This window comes from Mustela putorius, unplaced genomic scaffold (assembly GCF_011764305.1).
Source record: "Mustela putorius furo isolate JIRA1106 unplaced genomic scaffold, ASM1176430v1.1 tig00003836_pilon_pilon_pilon, whole genome shotgun sequence".
In the NCBI taxonomy this organism is placed as follows: domain Eukaryota; kingdom Metazoa; phylum Chordata; class Mammalia; order Carnivora; family Mustelidae; genus Mustela; species Mustela putorius.
In genome coordinates, this window is record NW_025421989.1 from 17,152,280 (window position 1) to 17,172,419 (window position 20,140).

General features: G+C 45.0%; 2 protein-coding genes across 5 annotated transcripts in view; one reads left to right on the forward strand and one right to left on the reverse strand.

Annotated features, from left to right (window-relative positions):
- Nucleotides 1-10,012, forward strand: part of CNKSR2 (connector enhancer of kinase suppressor of Ras 2) — a 282,747-nt gene extending 272,735 nt beyond the window's left edge. For all 4 annotated transcript variants that reach the window (XM_045089401.1, XM_045089398.1, XM_045089399.1 and 1 more), the window contains 2 exons: nucleotides 4,881-5,077; nucleotides 7,710-10,012. In XM_045089401.1, the coding sequence (XP_044945336.1) occupies nucleotides 4,881-5,077; nucleotides 7,710-7,925 (413 nt within the window). In that variant the 3' untranslated portion in view covers nucleotides 7,926-10,012. The remainder of the gene's footprint in view (nucleotides 1-4,880; nucleotides 5,078-7,709) is intronic.
- A 145-nt stretch (nucleotides 10,013-10,157) lies between these two features.
- On the reverse strand, nucleotides 10,158-13,244 carry KLHL34 (kelch like family member 34). The gene has a single exon (XM_004769191.3). The coding sequence runs from the start codon at nucleotides 13,242-13,244 to the stop codon at nucleotides 11,292-11,294; it is 1,953 nt and encodes a 650-aa protein (XP_004769248.2). The 3' UTR covers nucleotides 10,158-11,291.
- Nucleotides 13,245-20,140: the final 6,896 nt, after the last annotated feature.

Below are 20,140 nucleotides of genomic sequence, written 5' to 3' on the forward strand. Positions count from 1 at the left end.
ACCTGTCTACATTGAACCCATTAAAAGTTTAATTGGCACCTTACATATAAATAAGTTGTTTATTATGGCGTGCTCGTAAATTAGTATTCACAGAAACTGGTCCTGTGCCTCAATGCAAATGTTAATTGGCCTTCAGGACAAGAATAGTGCTCGACAGACGTGACACCCTCAGCCTGGAAGCCTCCGAGTGCTCTGCGGCTGCGCGAGAACAAATGCCTCTCACATCTGACCAGTGACTAATGCTACTATGTCCAGCCTTCTCTCCCACTTGTGACTTAGCTTTTCCCAGTCTGCTGTGCTCGTTGCCCAGCTGTGTTGTGGAAGGAACAACTGTTTCCATGAGGACATCATTGTCCAATTTTAAAAGAGCACACCTCCCTTCCAAAACATGTCCCAGAAATGATTATCCGTGGTTGGCTTGCTTCTTCAAGGGCCCCGTTGGTATACCGCATCACGTTTTGTTTTGTTTTCTTTTGCTCCTCTCCTTCGACATTGTCATTCCAGGGGCAGGGAAACTTAGGTCTCCGAGTTCGTATTCTGCTCTCCCTCATGTGCACCAAAGAAACCTGAACGAAATCACACAGTAAGCTGTCATAAAAATTACACAGTCACAGGATAGGGAGACATCTTTGGACTACTTTATGTATAAAGTAGAGGAGACCATCACTCACTTTAAATGCTGAGTGCCAAAGGCACCATGCCCGGGAGAAGAGTAGGGAATGCAAAGGAGAGGGAGGCATACTTTGCTCAGGGAAAGTCAGCCTCGTCCCAGTATATATGGGGCCATTAAGCTACAGGAGAAAAAAAAAAAAAAAAAAAAAACTAGAATTTCTCCTCAGGTTTTATAACTCGTCCTTTCGAATTTATTTTCTGTGTCTGTTTTATAACGTGCATATCTATTAATATACATTAATACATGTATGTAAGTTATCAACAACGCAAGTGTTTTAACTGGTAAGGATGCATAATCAAAAAAGTTCGGAAACCATCGATCATGAATGTAGGGAAATACGTCAACCAAACACCTTTTAGTATGTGAGAGAGGCATTACCATCTGCTAATAAGCCATTTGCAGGAAAGTTTCAACAAACTACATATTATTTTGCGTTAGCTCGTGTTTTTTTCCCCTTGAGCTTTTTGTTTTTAATCACCGCCCGGAAGTCCTGTGCAACCTGAAACAACCAGACAGCGAATCGCTGTGATGCCACATTCCTAGAGTCCCCATATTTCATAGTGTAGTTAGAGTATGAATGAGAAAATAGAGGGTCTTCTTTCTCCCCTGCCAAGTAGGACACAGCCAGAAATGACGCCCCCCAGCCCCGCCACACAGAATACAAATCAACCTCAGTAATTTCATTGTGATCCTCAGATTATCAGCCAATGAAATTTTATGTCAGAAAGAGAAATGTGTATGTTCATTTTGCTTAAATAAAATTGAAAAGAGTATGTCATCTGATAAAGGACTAATTTACGCATTGTAAACGTAAATAAAATTTGGGAGGGAATTTATTCCTGCACAGACCCAGAATTCCTGAGTAAATTGGATACAAATTAAAATTTCACTGTAGCAGTGAGACACATCCTCATTAGGAATTGCAGAAGGTTCCTATATAGGTCCTGTGGTTTGCATGTGGTCTTCTACAAGTTGCCAACATTCAGAAAACATTCTTTCAAGTTACAAAAGATCTGGCTTTCCGCCAGTGCTCCAAATGGCTGAACATTGAAAGAAAGTCAGTTGGGAAGCAGAACTCAACAACTGCTTGCCTCATCCTCCAAAGCAAGCCTCTTCTAGAAGAAGAAAAGCCAAAGTATAAAAAAGAGAAGCCAGAAGAGAGGAGACAAAGAAGAAGAGAGCAAAACGAAGAAAATAAAGGTGCTTTCATATGCTCGCAAAGTTGCCACAGTATCCCCAGTTGACTTAATTGGTATTCTTCTGAGAAAAAAAATCAAGGAAACCAATTGAAAATTATAAAAGAAAATAAAGGTCTGTTTTTGTCTTGAATGTTGAGTTCTGTGTTGTTTTGACTGTTGAGCACAGTGAATCAGATTTATAATGTGACTTTCCTCCTCACCCCCGTCCTTTGGAAATAAAGGACCCTTTGTCTAGTCTTAAAATGTTAAGTAATTGGTGACATTTTGTGGTAGCCTGGCATCTCAATCCCTCATCTTTCTCATCCCACTGCTGTGTCTTGTGGTGTTGCATATGTGTATGATGTGTATGAACTGGTGGGGGGGGGAGCCTTACTTATCTCTAGTAGGAGCTGCACTATTCCATTAATATACTTGGAAATGTTTCTGTGTTCCGTCTCATTGTGATTACTTGTTCAAATGTGCTGCCTAGAGATAAATCTATACTGAATTCTTCTTAACAGCTGTCAAACCAGATTCTTCACAGAACTATGTTGTCCTTTAACCGCAAGAAGGGGGGAGAAAACTTTCCATTTGTATTTATTTAATAGCCGTGTGTGTCACTTTTTAGTATTAAATCTTTACTTATCCTTCTTAAGTAGGACCACATTGAAATTTTACAAAAAAGTCAGTCCCCTGGCCCAGTATTCCGCAAACATTAAGAACTGGGGAGAAAGAAAACTGGGTAAGAACGTTTTTAAACAAAATATATACTCCGTACAGTATTAGGTAGTTCTCTTAAAATAAAATTTTACTATCTAAAATATAAAAATACTTCTGCCTCCCTGAATTCCTAAAACTCAATTCTGAATCCCTTTTTTTCTTCAAGTTCTTTCAAAAACTGAAAAGCTACTGATGCATTAGGCTACCTGATACATTAACCACTATAATTCCCATCAGTTAGGTCTCCCACCCTTCCTGCCCCCACACCCCCCAGGCTCTATGAAATGACATCTGGCTCTATGAAATTTACATCTGGACAGATGCAATCCTGTCCTGAGGCACAAAGGACGGTGATGACCAAATAATTCCTCGGGGTCTCTTCTTGGCCCATGATTTATGAAATGGAATTATGCTGTTCCAATGCATCCTTGTTTTTACAACGCCCCTTTAGTTACTCTCAATGACCTTATGATTTTGTGCCATCCTGGTTCCAAACCATTCTCAGTCAAAGCTCCCTATCTTATTTCCATCTTGCTGTTAAACCACAAAGCAGTTCCTCCTTTGCACAGTCCTCCATTCACCCATCCCTCAAAATCCTCTAGGTGTTGTTGACATCCAGGAATGAGCCAACAGAATTTAAAAAGCTGTTTAAGAGGGATTTTTGTATTTTTATAGTTCTAACTTAGGCATATGATTCAAAAGTTAAAAATTCGTTAGAGAGGGCTGATGATAACAAGGAACTTTCTAATGGAAGGACTCAATAACCATACCTAACCATACCGGCCTTTAGTTTCTAACCTCTGCAGCAGCGCCAAAAATTGAATACAAAACTGAAATGAAGTGACTTTTTACTGCTAAAGGTGATCCTTTCAAGTTAAGGTACTGTGTTTATGGGCTTTGGGGGCAGTTTTAGGTACACTCTCAGAAATTTTTTTTTAAGAATGCTGCTCTTTAAGGATGTTTCACAGATTCATCAACGCCTATTGTTAAATACACAGCTCGAATGACCCCTCACAAAACTGGCAGTAGAGAATTCTTGTTAAGATTATGGATTCTAGGGCCAGACTGTCCTGCTGCAATTCTGGCTCTGTCACTTACACTTACTAAGTATGTCCTTGAGCAAGGTGCTTCCCTGCTATCAAATGAAAATCAAATAGACCTCCTCTCAGTACTGGGAGAATTAAGAGAAACCGTGAATGGTAATCACTTACCCTTCTGCCTGGCACATATAAATGTTAACTACTGTTATCAGCAATTAGCAATTAGGGAAGGTTGTTTTTTTTTTTAAAGTATGTCAGAAAGCTTAAAATATTCACATGGACCATGGTGGGATGAACAACATTCCATATTTACTCCTTGAGCCAATATAATTAGTATTCCTCAAATAGTACTCTTTGGCTCTCTATTAAAGGAAATGTGAGATAACCCTAATCCTATCTACCACTCAAAGCAAAATCTGAGTTTATCTTTGTTTATCATTATTGAGAAAGATATGGCATCAGTGTTCAGTCGACTAAAGAACAAGATGGGAGTTTGATTCATTCAAATAGATCAAAGATCCTTTCCTGAACCAATCTCTAATTTTTTTTCCCCAAAATACATAATTGGAGTATTTCCTTTGCAGATCTTACAAACACTGAGTAGCTTCTCCTAGTATGTGCCAGATTCTTCCTTACATTTGCATAGAAACATTCTCATATTTCATTTTAACTAAAGCATTATTATTAATGAAAATTTATGATCATTTACTACATTTACAATGTGGCAGGCATTACTATGGCAGTCACATGAAACCTGGTACGTTATTGGAAGATTTTTATAATCAGATATACTCCAGTGAATGCCATTCCATCTGACGCAGTTCAGAAAAATGTAAAAAATAGTTCATTCAGTATTGCTACACCAGGAGAGCTCTATTAATCAGCACTTCTATGCTTCTGAGGATAACAATAAGGGATATTCATTCATGTATTAAAATATTAAATTATGTGCAGGATCGTTTCTGTGTTGTGTACCTTTTGTACTCTGAATGTGATGGACTCGATATATACGGCGATTTGCTCTTAAGAGAATATTCTGTTAATCAAACATTTTATTATTTGACCATTCCAAAAAAATCTTACCTAATATAACTAGCAGCTGTGGGGTTTTTTAATGTAATAGAGTGTTTTCTCAATCATTCATTATCCTGTTTTTCAGATGGTTTAGATTTTTTTTTTTTAGTAGATTTTTGGAGTGTCCATTAACTGTCTATTACACTGGATTCACTTCTCTCTCTTTCTCTCTCTCTCTCTTTTTGGACATTGCAGGTGAAGGTAGGGAAGAAAACTTAGGAGATTCATTGCAAGATTTATACAGGGCATTGGAGCAAGCCAGTCTGTCACCACTGGGAGAACATCGTATTTCAACCAAGATGGAGTACAAGCTATCATTTATAAAGAGATGTAATGACCCTGTAATGAATGACAAACTACACAGGCTGAGAATTCTCAAAAGCACTTTAAAGGTAAGATATGAAATGGAAGGAGAAATTCCTTTCAAGAGATTCATTCTTGAGCTCAGTGGATTACCAGCTACTCTGAAGAAATACAAAATGGGGAGGTGGAGGGGCGGGCAGGAAAACAGGAAGAACCTGAAACTGAGCCGTTCCTGCGGCGTTGTCAGTGCACTGGTAGGGAGGAAATAACCCTAACTTCTCATTATCATCTCAGAGTATTGGCTAAATGTTATGTGACTTAGTTCTTGGAGAAAACAGGATATAATTAAATTTTTTTTTTTTTCAAAAATGTGGAGCTGGTGTTATTCCTCGGTCGTTCGTTTTCCTAAGATAAATATGCCATGTAGTTATTAATATAGTTATTAAAAGAACACAGCATGTATGCAGGATGCACTAGTGGGCACTGAAATGCTTACAGATATTTCATGAATATCTCCTACAGCACATTTGGAGTGAAGCTACAGTGATTCGTGTTCCGTGTACAAATTTTATAATTGTTCTGTTTATGCTATCAGTTCCCAACTCACATGTAACTTTCTTATTCTACATTTCCATAAGGGCTTACATTATCTCCAGTCTCCTTATTATGCCACCCCCAGACAGGGAGGAGGTGGTGAAGAGAGGGTTGCAGAGAGGCAGGAAGTTGAAGAGGGAAGCAGAAAACAGAGCCCCCTCATTGTGTGTGTATGAGGGAGGGGAGAGGGCCTGCTCTACCAGCTCTCCCTACGAGGGCCTTCCACCCTGGAAAAATCGAAAACAGAAAAGAACTACCACACAGAGTATGTGGTGCAGTAATTTCGGGATACAGAAGGTCAAAGGGCTCCTTTGGGAAATATTTCAGATCCATAGTGTGCTGCTGAGGTTTGGTGATTTTGAAGTATTGATGAGTACCAAGGAGATAAACAAAATGGAAAAATGCATGATTTAGAAAAGTTTCCAGGAGCAAGCAGCCAAGTTTTCAGAGTCAATTAGCTTCCAGTTGGCATTCATGCAAGCACTCTTGCAAATCCATGGGACAACTTAATGGCCTTTTGGTCACCAAGGCCAGAATTCTAAAAAGAGCTACAATATTCATAAGAATAATTCTGCTAGGGGTGCCTGGGTGGGTCAGTCTGTTAAGCATCAGACTCTTGATTTTGGTTCAGGTCATTATCTCCGGGTTGTAAGATCAAGCCCCACGTGGGCTCTGAACTCAGCCCAGAGTCTGCTTGTCCCTCTCCCTCTGCTCCTCCGCTCTCTTGTTCCCTCTCTCTCACACACAAATAAGTAAAATCTTAAAAAAAAAAAAAAAAAAAAAAAGATTCTGCTGAGCAGCCCTGCTCCAAAGATGACCTCACCTTCCCATCTTACAGAGCACCCCCACCCCATTCAGACCCAACTATCTGGTTATGAAAACAAACAGGCATTTTGAAGCTGGTCAGGCTCACATATTTTTAAAGACCTGCTTCTGTCTCGTTCTCTCAGCACTTCATACCTGTCTTTTACGCTCTAGATTCCCAAAAGCATTTACTTCCATAGCAAAGAATTTGAGCTGCCAGTGATCAGTTCATTGAGTATTGGTGAGTCACTAGGGGTATGAGGCTGCGCTCGCTCTCTGGAGAGAAGATGATGAAAAGTCACTGGAAAGAAATGCCCCTCGTTGATAAAACCGAACTATAGAGCCCCATATTTTTTGGTGTAGGAAGTTAACAGAGGATGGAAATCTCCCATGAGGGAAGGACAAGTGCCCAAGCAACCCCGGATGTGTATAGTCCTTGGAACTGTAAGAGGCCTCTCACCGAGCGAAGGGCCACTCCTGGTAGCCTCAGCCCAGCCTCGCTGTCTCCATCTGGCCCCAAGGACAGGAACAACTGCTTAGGCACCTTGCTCTTTCCCGCCCAGATCTCCCTTCCCACTTCCTGCAGAACATTCCCTAGACTTCTCTGCCCCTTCCTTGAGTCCTTAAAAGACAGGCCATAGCTTTTCAGACTGTCTTACCCCCTCATCTTCTGTCACCCACCCCCACCCACCTGGAAGACTCACTTCTCCTGTAGAAGACAGCTGTGCTGCGTTGAGTTCTCCCATAAGGGAGAACTGAGAGCGGGCCTCCAGCAGAGAAGGGAGGGCTCCCTTGCATTGCAGACCCCCAGGGCTACATTCGTACAGCAAGAGTTATGTATTTGTAGTGACAGGAGGCTCATGCCCTCTCTCATGCAAGTATGAGGAGCTAACCATCTGGCAGGAAAGACAGGACCAGGCAAAAGTTAACTCAAGACATAGTATGTGGTAAGTCCACTCAGTGGCAGGGATAAAGTGTTAGGAGGACATAAATGAGGGAGAAAACTTTTTTTTTTTCGATTTTTGATGGAAAGCTTTAAGAAATGAGAGGCATCTGAACTGGATCTAAAAGAATGAGGAAGGTTTCCATAGACAGAGATGGGAAACAAGACCAGCCAGGAGAAATGAACCACACGGAGTGGGCAATACAGGGGTACCTTGGGTGTAGAAAAAAGTACACTAGGACTTGAGTCTAAAGAGCTGGGTTTGAGCTTACCAGAGCCCTTTGTTATGGGCTTCTTAAGATTTGCATATTAACTTCCTATTTTAAATGTGAATAAAAGTCTGTACCCAACTTAATTGTTGAATCCTTTTTGCTTTTCAGGCCAGAGAAGGGGAAGTAGCCATTATTGATAAAGTCCTAGACAATCCAGACTTGACATCTAAAGAATTCCAACAATGGAAGCAGATGTACCTGGATCTTTTCTTGGATATCTGTCAAAACACCACCTCAAATGACCCATTAAGTATTTCTTCTGAAGTAGATGCGATCACTTCCTCTCTCACACACACTCACTCGTACATTGAAACACATGTGTAAGTGTATTCTGCTCTCTGGCTATCCGGTATCTTCTGGTACATTGAACAAGTATATGAGGTAGTTTTATATCAGTGTGTGGGACACTTGACAAGCTATACTTTAATGTTACCAAACTATATGAAACAAACCATATATGGTCATGATACCACTGTCTTTAACGAGCATTTGTATATTTTATATGCAATTAGTGCTCAGCTTATGTTTACCATGTGCAAAATCAACGGTCTGCAATGACTTAAAATTAACTTTTGCAAACAACTCTGAAGACAGGTGGTCTTCAAGTAGTAAAACCACAAAAAGGCAGTTTTCTATCTAAGGTCATCTTTTCTCCCTCTAAGTTAATTTTATATAAACAAGACTTCAAAAAGTAAATCACATTTTTTCAGGTGCAGACATCCTTGTGGGTGGGAAAGAATTTAAACCTTTTTTATATTTATTAAAATGTTCTAAGAATTTTCTTAAACATTGCACAAAGTTTAATGCTGTAGTTTTATTTTTGTGAAATGTAGATGTGCATACAAGAGTTAAGCAAAATAGAGGAGCATCAACATAAGAAAAGTTCAGGTATCTAATATTCGTCTTAAAAGTCTGTTAACTTGTGAAAGCCGGTTAATGGAAATACTATTCCAAATCTATGGGGACACTTAATGGTGTATCAGGGCAAAGCTTTGTAAGATGTTTTTGTAACTAAGACCAAAATTGAAGATAGAGCTGCTTTATTTTCTTGGTTTAAATCTTCCTTTATTTTTGTAGTGATGAAATGCTGATTGTGTACAGAGGAATTTGAGAGTGGATTTTATAAAACACAGCTAATTTGCCCAGAAAGGCAGCTAACAGATTATATATATATATATATATACACACATATAAATGTGTGTATATATATATATAAAATTTCAGCCCAAACTCATGTTTTTAAACTCCAGCTCCTAAAAAACAAGGGATAAACTGAAATGAATCAACTTTCCAGTTAGTTTCCAATTCTCCCGCTAGTCCATTAATTAAACTTACGTAATTATATTTCAGGCAGGGAAGTAAAATACGTTTAGTTACAGGCTAATGCGTGTTATAATATAGAAAACAATATTGAAAACTTAAAATGCGCCTCTCTCCTGAGGAGCAAGAGGATAATGGTCATTCAGAGATATATTACATTGAATTGTATGAGAGAAAGAATTTATAGAGGTTTTTCCTAGCTTCATGAATTGTTTCTATAGCGTGGATGAAGTCTGTGAAAAAGTCCTCTTCATATATTTTCCATTTATACGTATCTCGTTTTTGAAAGTGATCACAGCATGATAATGACTGTGCTGCTTTTTAGTGTCTGGCTGCATAACGTACAAATCACAATTTGCTGTTTTTTTAGGAGGAGGAAGGGACCCTCCTTTACTATTCTATATCCTAAAATCTACTTCTAATCAGCTTTATACTGTTGCCTGTACAGCTCAGTGAATGTACTTTCATCTCTAAGAGTTCAGATATTATGCCAGTGAATATTTTTGCTGTAGAGGAGAAAGTAAAAACTCCACAGCAGGGATCTTTTTCTTTGCTTTTGAAACCAACATTGAATCACTATCGTTTTGCAGACTTTGCACACTGTACAGGAGAGTGGCCTTTCTACAGCACATTTTCAGTAATCCTATATTTAGTCAAAATGGATGAGAAATCACGTATTAATGTTTGTATGGAATTTTGGGTCTAGTGTAATATTTTTATCATTTAAAAAAAACCTATTTGTAAAAACATTTATTTACTGCATGGATATTGACGTACATTAAATTTGTGGAATTTTGTATATGTAAAAAAACAAACAAACAGAAAACACACCAAAACCTCTTGTCCTAAAATGAAGTGTGCTTGTTACAGGTGTTTAGACTTGTTGATGTTTACTAGACCAAATGTGTACATTCACTTAAAACTATCTGTACCTGATGGATGTGTTATGAATACAGTGGCAACATTGTGCCCTGTGAAGAACGGGCAGTTGACGGAAAGACTAGTTGTGTTGCTACTAAGCAGCTTTTACTTTTGTAAAGTCAGCTCTGTTGTTTTAAATGGTAAAAATTAAACTAATGAATTTAAAAAGACTCGTGACTAGCTTAGCATGAAAGAGACCTTTTAACACTATATTTATCTGTACATTTTATTGCATTAGTTTCAAATCTAGGAGAGAGGCAGCACTGTAAACTGAAGTGAAATAAATTTAGCTCTTAATGAATCCTTATAAGGCACCTATTTTATTCCTACAGAGTCCTCACCACCTTTCTTTGAGACCTAATCACAAAGCCGCCCTTCCCGACCCCTTCCCTAGTCAGGAGTTGTTACTTTGCCGCCGTCTAAGCCAGAAGCAGCAGCTGTTCATGTGTGCAAGGGTCTTTTCTGAGACCCTGCAAAACCAAGCTCCTTCCCCACTTAGGGACACAAACTTGCACCTGTTCCTCTTTCCTTTCTGTTGATTCTTGGGAAGTTGCGGAGGTGGGGGGGCTGCCAAAAATGTGTTCTATGTTTGTTTGTTTGTTTGTTTGTTAACAAATATAACCTACGACCTGACTGCAGAATGACCTTTGAAAGAAGATGAAAGAAATAAGTTTGGGTTTTCCTAGATGTTCCACGTAACCAGAAGAACATGATTATTATGGCCAAGGACTGCTGAAGTAAAACGGAAACCAATGAGCTGACTAAAGCTAGGGCAAAAGCAAGCTAGGGGGTAAGAATGAGGGACAGAAAAACTTAACCTAGGATATTTTCTCAAAAAAAAAAAAAAAAGTTCTTTCTTAGAGATTTTCTTCCCTCTCAGTCCTATATTTATATTAAGCCATCAGAGCAGAACTATAAACATAGTTCTGAATCATAAAATCCTAGTTCTCCTTACAATGACTTCATGCTTTTAATGAAGGCACTTTCTCTTCACTCTTTACTCAGCTAAAGCCCTCTTTTCTAAGTATTTATTACAGCCTATATAGCTAACAATTGTCCGGGTTTTGTGTTTAACTTCTCGTGGTACATATTTGGCCTTGTTTGGCACAAAAGTAATCACTGTTTAGCACCTAGGGCAACACTTTAAGAAGAAAAACAGGGCCATATTTTATTTTCAAAAGTCCATCTCTAGACCGGCATGAGTCTTCCTAGAAATCCCCAGCTCACTGAAGCCGATTCATAAATCCTATTTTGACCCCTTCTGTCTCCCCATTCTCAACTTCAGGGGCATTGTTCCTCCTCGACCAAGCCCTTGTTTGCATCCTTAAACTTGAGCAGCCGCTCTGCTCCCAGAGTCCCATTCTTAGGAAAAGCCCACGCGTTACTCTGTAATAAGCCCGCTCAAGCGCGACTTTTTCTCCTCTGTCGTCCCAAGACTGGGTTAGTGCACTAACCCATCAAGCTCCGCACTAAATCTGGCGTCTCTCCGAGCCCTCCCTCCCTCTCCTCATCCCCACCCTCAGCCAGCTGCAGCACTGCGCACTGCAGGCCGCTCCAGGCCCAGGGTAGCGCGCACCCGATGTCCTCCCAGCGGTCCAGGTCGAGGTCATAGCCCACCACGTTGCGAGTAGGCACCTGCCGCGAGTCTCGCCACTTGAGGCCGCCCAGCAGCAGAGCCGTCTCCTCCACCACGGCCAGCCCATAGCAGAAGCGATCATAGGGTAGCGGCCGCAGCCGAGTCCACTGGTCCGTGCCGGGGTCATAGCGTTCGATCTCAGAGAAGGGCTCATAGCGCCCCAGAAAGGCGAACACCGCGCCGCGCAGCACAGCCATGTGGTGCCCGAAGCGGGCGGTGCTCATGGGCGCCCTCTTGCTCCACGCTCGCTCCCCAGGGCCCAGGGAGTACAGGTCCCGGAGGCTGCTCGCGCCGCCCTCGCCTCTTCCCGCCTTACCCCCAGAGATGTACACGACGCCACGGTCCCCGACGGCCCCCGCGTGGCCGTGCAGCGCCCGCGGCAGCGCCCCGGCCGCCGTCCAGCGGTCCCGGCGCAGGTCATACATCTCTACGGACGCCAGCGCCTGGCCGTCCGCGCCCAGACCCCCGACAGCCAGGAGCCCCTCGCCCACCGCGCCGCACCAGAAATGGGCCCGCGCTTCCCGCATAGCGGGCACCGCCGTCCAGGCGTGGAAGCGCGGGTCGTAACGGTGCACTTCGGCCGTGACCGGCCGCATGCCGTCTGCCAGGGGTGGGGAGGCGCCATCAGGACTCTCCCCGCCCAGGACGAAGAGGAAGTTGCCTGCGGTGCACACGCTGTGCCCCAGCAGCGGTGCAGGCAGCCGCGTGAGGCTGCGCCAGCGGTGGTTGTACACGTCGAAGGCCACCACGTCCTGGGTGAACTCCCAATCCTCCTCCTCCTCCTCCTCCTCCTCCTCCTCTTCCGACTGCTCGTCCTCCTCCTCCTCCGGCGGAGCAGCGCCTCTGCCCCTGGCTACCACCTGGCGGACCACGACCTCTTCGGTCACCGCCTCCTGCGCCCTGCGCCCCCCTACCAACAAGATGCGGGTTTGGGGACTCCGGACGCTGGTCTGCTCGCCCTGCAAGAGCGGCTGGCGGGAGGGCGCCGTGTGGTAGTTGAGGGCCTGGATGATGAGGCCCTTGACGCGGGCGGGCAGGGCGAGGCCAGAGCCCGAGTACACGCGCCGCAGCACGTCGGCACGTACTAGGCCGAAGCGAACGCGCTCGAGCAGCGAGACGCAGTGGGCCAGGCGTTCGGCCTCAGGCTCCCGCTTCAGCCAGGCCAGTGCCAGACCCAGCAGCCAGGCCTCAGGCACCCGCGCCAAGTCGGGGGCACCCAACACAGCCTTGAGCGACGTGGGGTTCAGCTCCAGCAGCCCCATGGGGCCCGCGCCCCGCAGCAGCAGCTCCCGCAGGTGGCGCACGATGCAGCTCTCCGCGGCGCCCAACGTGTGCGCCAGGCCGAAGCGCGCCGCCACGTTGGCTGCAAAGCAGCAGTTCTCCGGAGCCAGCTGGCGCTCCAGGTAGCGGCCGCACAGCCCCAGCGCCTCAGTCACCTGCAGGTAGCTGGCGGCCTCCAGCGTGTCTTCCACCGTGTCCATGGACAGCGGCAGCCAGGCGGTGTAAATGAAGTCCAGCAAGCGCTGCAGGCCGGCCGCCGACGGCACGTGTAGGTGGATCACGCTGGCCCTGGATTCCCGGGTGTGGCTCTTGAACAGAGCCCTGAAGTAGTCGCTGGAACACGCGAGCAGCGACCTATGCGCCGGGAACTCGGTGCCCTCAGCCTCCAGCGTCACGTCGCACAGGAAGCCCTCGGCGCGCAGGGCCTGATAGCCGGTGAGCAGCGCGCCGCCATGAGCCTTACAGTAAGATAGGAAGTAACTCATGATGTCCGGGGCGGGAAGCGGCCTGGCCGGGGCTGGAGCCCACCCGGCACGGCCAGAAGCATCTCGGGGTACGGCACCCCAGGGCCCCCTACGCGAGCCCCAGAGCCCCTAGCAGGGCCCCATTTTTGCCTGCTCAGCTTAAAGCCCAGGGCTCCTTCATCCAGGCCTGCAGATATCCCTGTACCCTTCTCAGAGCAAAGCCGGTCGGGGGATGGTTTCCAGAAGCTCCCAGGAGCCGAGGGCGAGGGCGCGGAGTTTGGAGTCTTCCGGAGGGAGCGGGGTTGGCTTTTGGCTGCTGCCGAGGCTGCCAGCGCGTTGCCCGAAGCCCCCTCCCGGTTCCAGTTTGGGGAGCCCACACCTGCGCGCCAGGGGCCGCAGTGGCCACGCACCATCACCTGGAAGGGCCGAGCAGCGGGTGGACTGATTCTGAGGGGTGCTGGATCTCCGACAGCGCTGATGCGCGGATGTGGCCCGCCTCGGGGCGTCCCGGGAAGTGCGGGGCGAGGGCTCTGGCCTCCCGGGGGTGGACGAGAAGGACGGACACTGCGGGCACCCGCGAGGGCCGGGGACAACTGGGTATGGGGCGGAGAGGGGGGTGAGCTTGTTCCGCGCGGAGGATCAAATCAAAGCCTGGGGGATTAAGGAAGGGGGGGGGGCCGCAGGTCAGCGCGGCGGGTCGGAGGCATGATTGGGCGCCGTACATAACATGCCGGTAGCTCACAGGGACAGGAATAGCGCGCGGCCTCGGCCTCCCGGGCGCGCCCCGCCCCGCGCCCCGGCTGCTGGCCGCGAACCCAGGGCCGGGGCACTGGAGGGAGCGGCCTGGGCCTGGGACCTGACTCTGGTGACCTGATGAGCCGCCGATCACCAGGGGGGTTCTCGAGAACTCGGCTAGAGCTGCAGGGATGCGAGTCGCCCGCCGAGGACCCTGTCCCTGGTGGTGTCTAGGGAGAGGCGGCCGGCTGGACCGGAGGAGTGTCGACTCCCTGGTGCACTTGCGCCTGGGAAAGAAGCCCCTGGCTCGAAACTTTGTGCTTTGAGAAGGCCCTAATTAATCCGGCGGGGGCGGGGATTAAGCGGCGACTTTGCGCGCTGACACCCAGGAGGTCGCTGCGCGCAGTAGAGCTACTGGCGGGAACCACGGCCGGGGGAATCTGAGTCTCCCCGCCAGCTGCGCTCGGTAACACGTCCCTCACCTGGACTCACCCTCTGGAGATGCCGGGGCCTACTCTGCGCCCTTCCCGAGGTGGCCCGCGTCTCCTGGGATGGCTTGTTTCACATTTCGCGCTGGGGAATTTGCTCCCACCCCCGCTCCCTGACCCAGCCAAGTTCTCCCTTCCTGTTCTTGGATCCTGCCCAACCCATCCCTTAGCAAAGTGGACAAGGAAATTGGGTTTTCTGCCTTTGAATGACCACTTCCTTTAAGAAAATAATTCCTTCCAGTTTCTCTCCCTGACTTTCCAGACTGTGGTCTAATTACTGCCTGCTACATCCTAAGTGCCCCGACAAGATAATGGGCGCAGAGCTCGGTAGAGGCTAGAGTTTCCTAGGGCCCCTTTTCATGAAGTTATTTATAAGATGCACACAGCACAGAAATGATGACTGAAACCACCCGGTCTTGAGACATTAGGAAAGCATTTCTCCATCTCCTCCATCTTGCTCTTAAATAACTAAACGATTAATATAACTGTTCTTTCTTGGCAATTTGGAGCTTCTGTGTTTTGCTTTCATCCAGAATTGATTTTCCTATTTTCTAATGCAACCCCTCTAGCAGTCTGTTTTAAGTGAACCTTTTGAGGGCATCTGAAATAACTTGCATTTCTGAGAGTTGGAGTTGTGTTTCATAAAAAAGAAGTCGTCTAAGGAAGTATAAAAATGTATCGTTTTCTGCCTCATACTTACAAGGTCTCCAATTAGAATTCTTGAAGTGCATAAAAATATTAGTAAAATGATCCTGCTTTCTTGTCAAAGATGGAATTGCTTTATGACTTAAATTAGCCAAATTATAAAATGCAGGCAGAGGCTCAAGTTAAGGGTTTGCTTAAACTCCAGAGGCTAAAAATATTCTAATTTGAATTCCTAATGTTAAAACTACAGATGGATTCAGGCAGGGTGCTGGGTTTTGTTGTTGTTGTTGTTGTTTTTTTTTAAGTACTAAAATTCTTAGTTCAAAAATAAAATACCAGTTTGGTTCAGTGTGCACAGATCCGAATGGTGAAATTAAATGGCCTTTACTCGACTTAGTAGAAATTTGCTAGAAGGGATATTGTAGATCATTTAGCCAAACTTTCCTTTTCCTCCGCAATTTCTTTTTTTTTCTTTTCAAACAAATGTGGCAAATGAGCCCCAGAGAGAGTACAATTTGTCTGGGTGACTTGGATATTGAGTTACAGAGTCTGGACAGGAATCCAGGGCTCTCTCCCCACTATATTATGTGACCTCCCTTATGATAAAAATAAAATAGTGCAACACACTGTCAGATTACTTAAACCAAACTTCAGAATGATAAAGTTTAAGTAGTTTTTCAAGTGTGTTATAACCCCCAAATCGATCACATCTCCAGAGATCTGTCCATTGTCATGCATTCAGGTTAAATCCAAAATGTCACACTTACTTGAGAACATAGCTGTGGAAGGCTTTACATCTTGACATCAAAAATCAATGGTAGGCAACAAGTATGTGTTCATTGCTGGCTTATATATTTCGCCATTGAGGATACAATGAACTGTGTTAACGGGAGAAATTTTCATATTGGATGTGTTTCCAGGGTTTTGTCTAGAAAATGTAATTATCAATCCATCCAAGAACATTCTTTCCTTTAAGTAATGTCTGTGGAAAGGATCAAGATTTTATTTTTTGTCCAATATTAAGTGTACTAAATAATGCTTCAGTGTGTGCTTTTTTAGATGTCATGAGAGATGTGTGTCTTAAGCTGAGTGCCCTGGAAGCAGTCTCTGCAGCCCAACCTGAACACGTGGGGATGAGCACATGTGGTAGGGTATGATCACCACGTTGAAAATGATCTGCTCTGAGTGGCCTTCCCCCTTTAGACTATAAGTTCCTCAAGGACAAGGAGTATTTCTTGATTTTCTTGACTTGTAGCCCCATCACAGTCTTTGGCATAAGTAATGTTGAGTTGAACAGACCTAGGGAACGGTACCTTGTGGTACCATCTGTGGGAGGAGTCAAGGGTTATTAAGAGGAACTTGATGGGGACAATTAGTTCCTTCTCTCTGGTTCTCTTTCTTCCCTTCACCTAGCTGGGGGTAAAGATGCATCCTGCTCAGGCTGTGAGCTCACAACCGTAGGAATCAAATGGGTAACTCTGAGTGGTGCCACACCGGACCTGACTCTTCTGAGAAGCCCCAACCACCTCCCCCAGCCCCCGCTGCAGGCCAGCACCACCCTGCAGCCAGAGTCCTCTACGCAGGTCAGCGCCACATGGCTCTCAGAATCTAATCAGACGGGCTGCTGCTGCTTCTACCAGGTGGCCCCGCAGCTGCTTTGTACCCCAGTTTATATGGCCGGGCTTCTACTGAAGGCCTGGCTACACACTCTGGCATACCTGGTGGGACCCCGAAATTTGCGCTGAACCCCTGACCCCTTGTCAGGACTGTGACCCACTGTTATCATTCCCTTCCATATATCTGCGCCTCCTGTGAGAGATTGTAGAGCTGAAGTCCTCTGAGCTCATGCCTGACTTCAAGGGGGAACCGCCAGTCAGCCATGGTGCTCCCCTTTGCCTGAATCGGCTCTATCTAGCTCAACCTAAATTTCATAGTTCTCACCTCTAAAAGAATTGTATATGTTTTAAAAAACTCAAAACCTGCAAATATTCATGTATAATAGACACAACATTTTTTTGCAGATATAACGTGCTTTCTTTGGTAATGACTTTATGGAGATACGATGCACATACTATACAAGTCACTAATTTAAAGAGGACAGTTCAGTGCTTCTTAGGGTATTTACAGTTCTGTAGCCAACACTGGAGTCTAATTTGAGGACATTTTCATCCCTGCATACAGAAAGCCTGTGCCCTTTAACTCTGGCTTCCTATACCACCAAGCCCCCAGCCTTAGGCAAACGCTAATCTAGTTTCTATCTCTGCGCTTTCTGGACATGTCATATAAATGCTCTCCCACGGTACGACACCCGGTCTTTTGTGACTCATTTCTTTGACTTAGCATGTTTTCAGGGCTCTTCCATTATAATGCACTTTTGAGGAAGAAAACAGTTATGTGTAGGAACAACACTGGGGACCTTTTCTCAAAACCACAAAAACTCTAAAATGTGCCTATTTGATATTTGAGATACAGTGTTAGGCAGGTTAATTTCTTATCTCTCATTACTGACTCCTTTCAATCTCAATATGCTTCCTTCCAACGCATGGCCTCTGGCAGCCTCCATAGAGGGCCTATAATTAGAAATGGACACATTTAAGTTCTCTAATTATAAAAACATGACTACAAACAATACCAGACACATAGTAGAGGAAAAACTCCTGTATTATCTTCACCCTGTTCCAAGACCACTTTCTGTGTACATGAAATTTCTCTTATCTTTGTGACATGCAGTTAAGTGAAAGAATTTCAAGGAGCGTCGTGTGTGTGTGTGTGTGTGTGTGTGTGTGTGTGTTTTAATCACATGTGATCTTGGCATTCTGGCCCAGCCGACAGTTGAAGAAGAGGGATGGCTGTGGGGGAAGGACTCAGCTTTGGGGTCAGACCAGGCAGACCTGGGCTTCGTTTCCAGATCTGGCCCGTGTGACTTTAAGCAAGTGACTTAAATTCTACGAGTGCCATTTTATTGTGGTTTTTTAAAAGATTTTATTTATTTATTTGATAGAGATCACAAGTAGGCAGAGAGAGAGGAAGTGAAGCAGGCTTCCCGCTAAGCAGAAAGCCCTATGCAGGGCTCGATCCCAGGACCCTGGGATCACGACCCGAGAAAGGCAGAGGCTTTGACCCACTGAGCCACCCAGGCACTGCTATCATTTTATTGTTTTTAAAAGGAGAATAATGACTCTACACTCATAGCACTATTCAAATTAGATTTTATATATATAAAATCAGATTTTATATATATAAAATCTAATATATATATATAAAATCTATGTATATATATAAAATCTAATTAGAATAGTGCTATGAGTGTAGAGTCATATATATATAGAGAGAGAAAGAGAGTCATATATATATTTATCTTCATGTATCTGCTTCTGGTGTAAGTACACACAACAGTTAAGAGTTTTTCCTTCTTTTCCCTCCCTGCACTAAAGTTTTCTGAAAACTCAAAATACCAGAACCTAAGTACACAGGAAGAGTAATAAGAGTAATTGTTCTCAGTGGTCTTTCTGCAGTATCACCTAGGAACCTGTTATGAAGTGTAAATTCTCGGCCCTACCTCAAAGCTACTGCATCAGAAGCTCCAAGAGTGGGGCCCAGTGATCTGCTTCTCAAAGCCCTTCCAGTGATATGAAACACTCAAAATTATGAGAACCACTGTAACTGAGCATTGTTAATTTCTGCTCCACCCTGATATCACCACTCTCAGTAACAACTTGTTCTGGGTATGATGTCAACATTTTCCAAAGAAGAGAGGAAACCCACTGGCTCCAGAAGGTCAGAGGTCAGAAACCCAGATGGGAAAAATTTGTGGCCTCCGCCTTATGTCATATGACTGGTCATATTAACAAAAATAGATTATGGATTTGCTTGCCCTTTCATACCCCTACAAGATGATGATCGTAACAGCAGATCACTGGACCACGAGATATGATGACTTGGTAAGAAATACATTTTCTCAAACACTTGACGGAAGAGTCAAATCAGAAGCCCTGATTTCCTATCTGGAGCCACATTTTCAGAGGCTCTCAGCTGAATCAGGGAGTGTCCAAAAAGGCCAGCCAGAAGGAGGGGAGGGTCTTTCGCTCACATAAGGAGCAGGTGAAAGAGATGAAGATTTTAGGCCAAAACAAAAGAATCCTCTAGTGGTTAAATGATCACGGTCGGCAACTTTCTGAAAGGCAGGAGAGACAAAGGTGGTCTTGTGGCTACACAGGGCAGACCTAGGACCAGTAAGCAGAAGTTACAAAGAGAAATTTGGCCACAATGTAAATGAGAACCTTGTAGCAATTTGGAACCTTGAAAGAAAATGTGCAAGTAGAAGTAGAACATACCAGGCCATGAGAAGAGTTGTCTGAGCCTTGAAGAGGGTAGGGAACTTGTCCAAGGTGACACAGCAGACATTGTCAGAGCCCCGCCCATGCACAACCATCCCTGTCACTTTTACTCCCAGTAGCCAGCACCTGTGTCCCTTTGTGGGTAGAAACCCCCATCCCCGGCCCCTAGAGTCCGCCTTGCCAGTGCATCTGATCTGAAGCAAAAGTACCTGAAAATTTCTATCTTGACAGCATGACACCTTGACAGCTCCCTTTCCAGGTGTGACCCACACTGTTTCCAGAGATTCCTCTAGGGGACTAAGCCAAGCCACCCTCTGTGGGACCCTACTTGGTGACTTCCTTCCTTGCCCAGTCTCACCTCCATACCCATTTTTTCTGGGAATACTTCCTAATAAATTACTTTCACAGGAGTCCTCATCTCAAAAGGAATCCCTGCCTCTGGGAAACCCAGCACAAACCATGTAACTAGCAAATTTCTCAGAAGCGGGTGGCCCATATGTCCACAAAGGGCCATCCATCAGCCCCTTGCCAACACAGACAAAGCACAGCAGATATGTCGTGGAGATGGATTTGTGTGTCTGGTGGTCCAGCAGTCCTGGAAGCCAGGACAGCCTGATGCCAGGGCTGAGCATCTCCTCTTCCACCCGGGGTGGGGTGTCTTTCAGGGCTCTTGTGGGGGACTCCATGAATGCCAGGGTCCTTTCAAACTCAG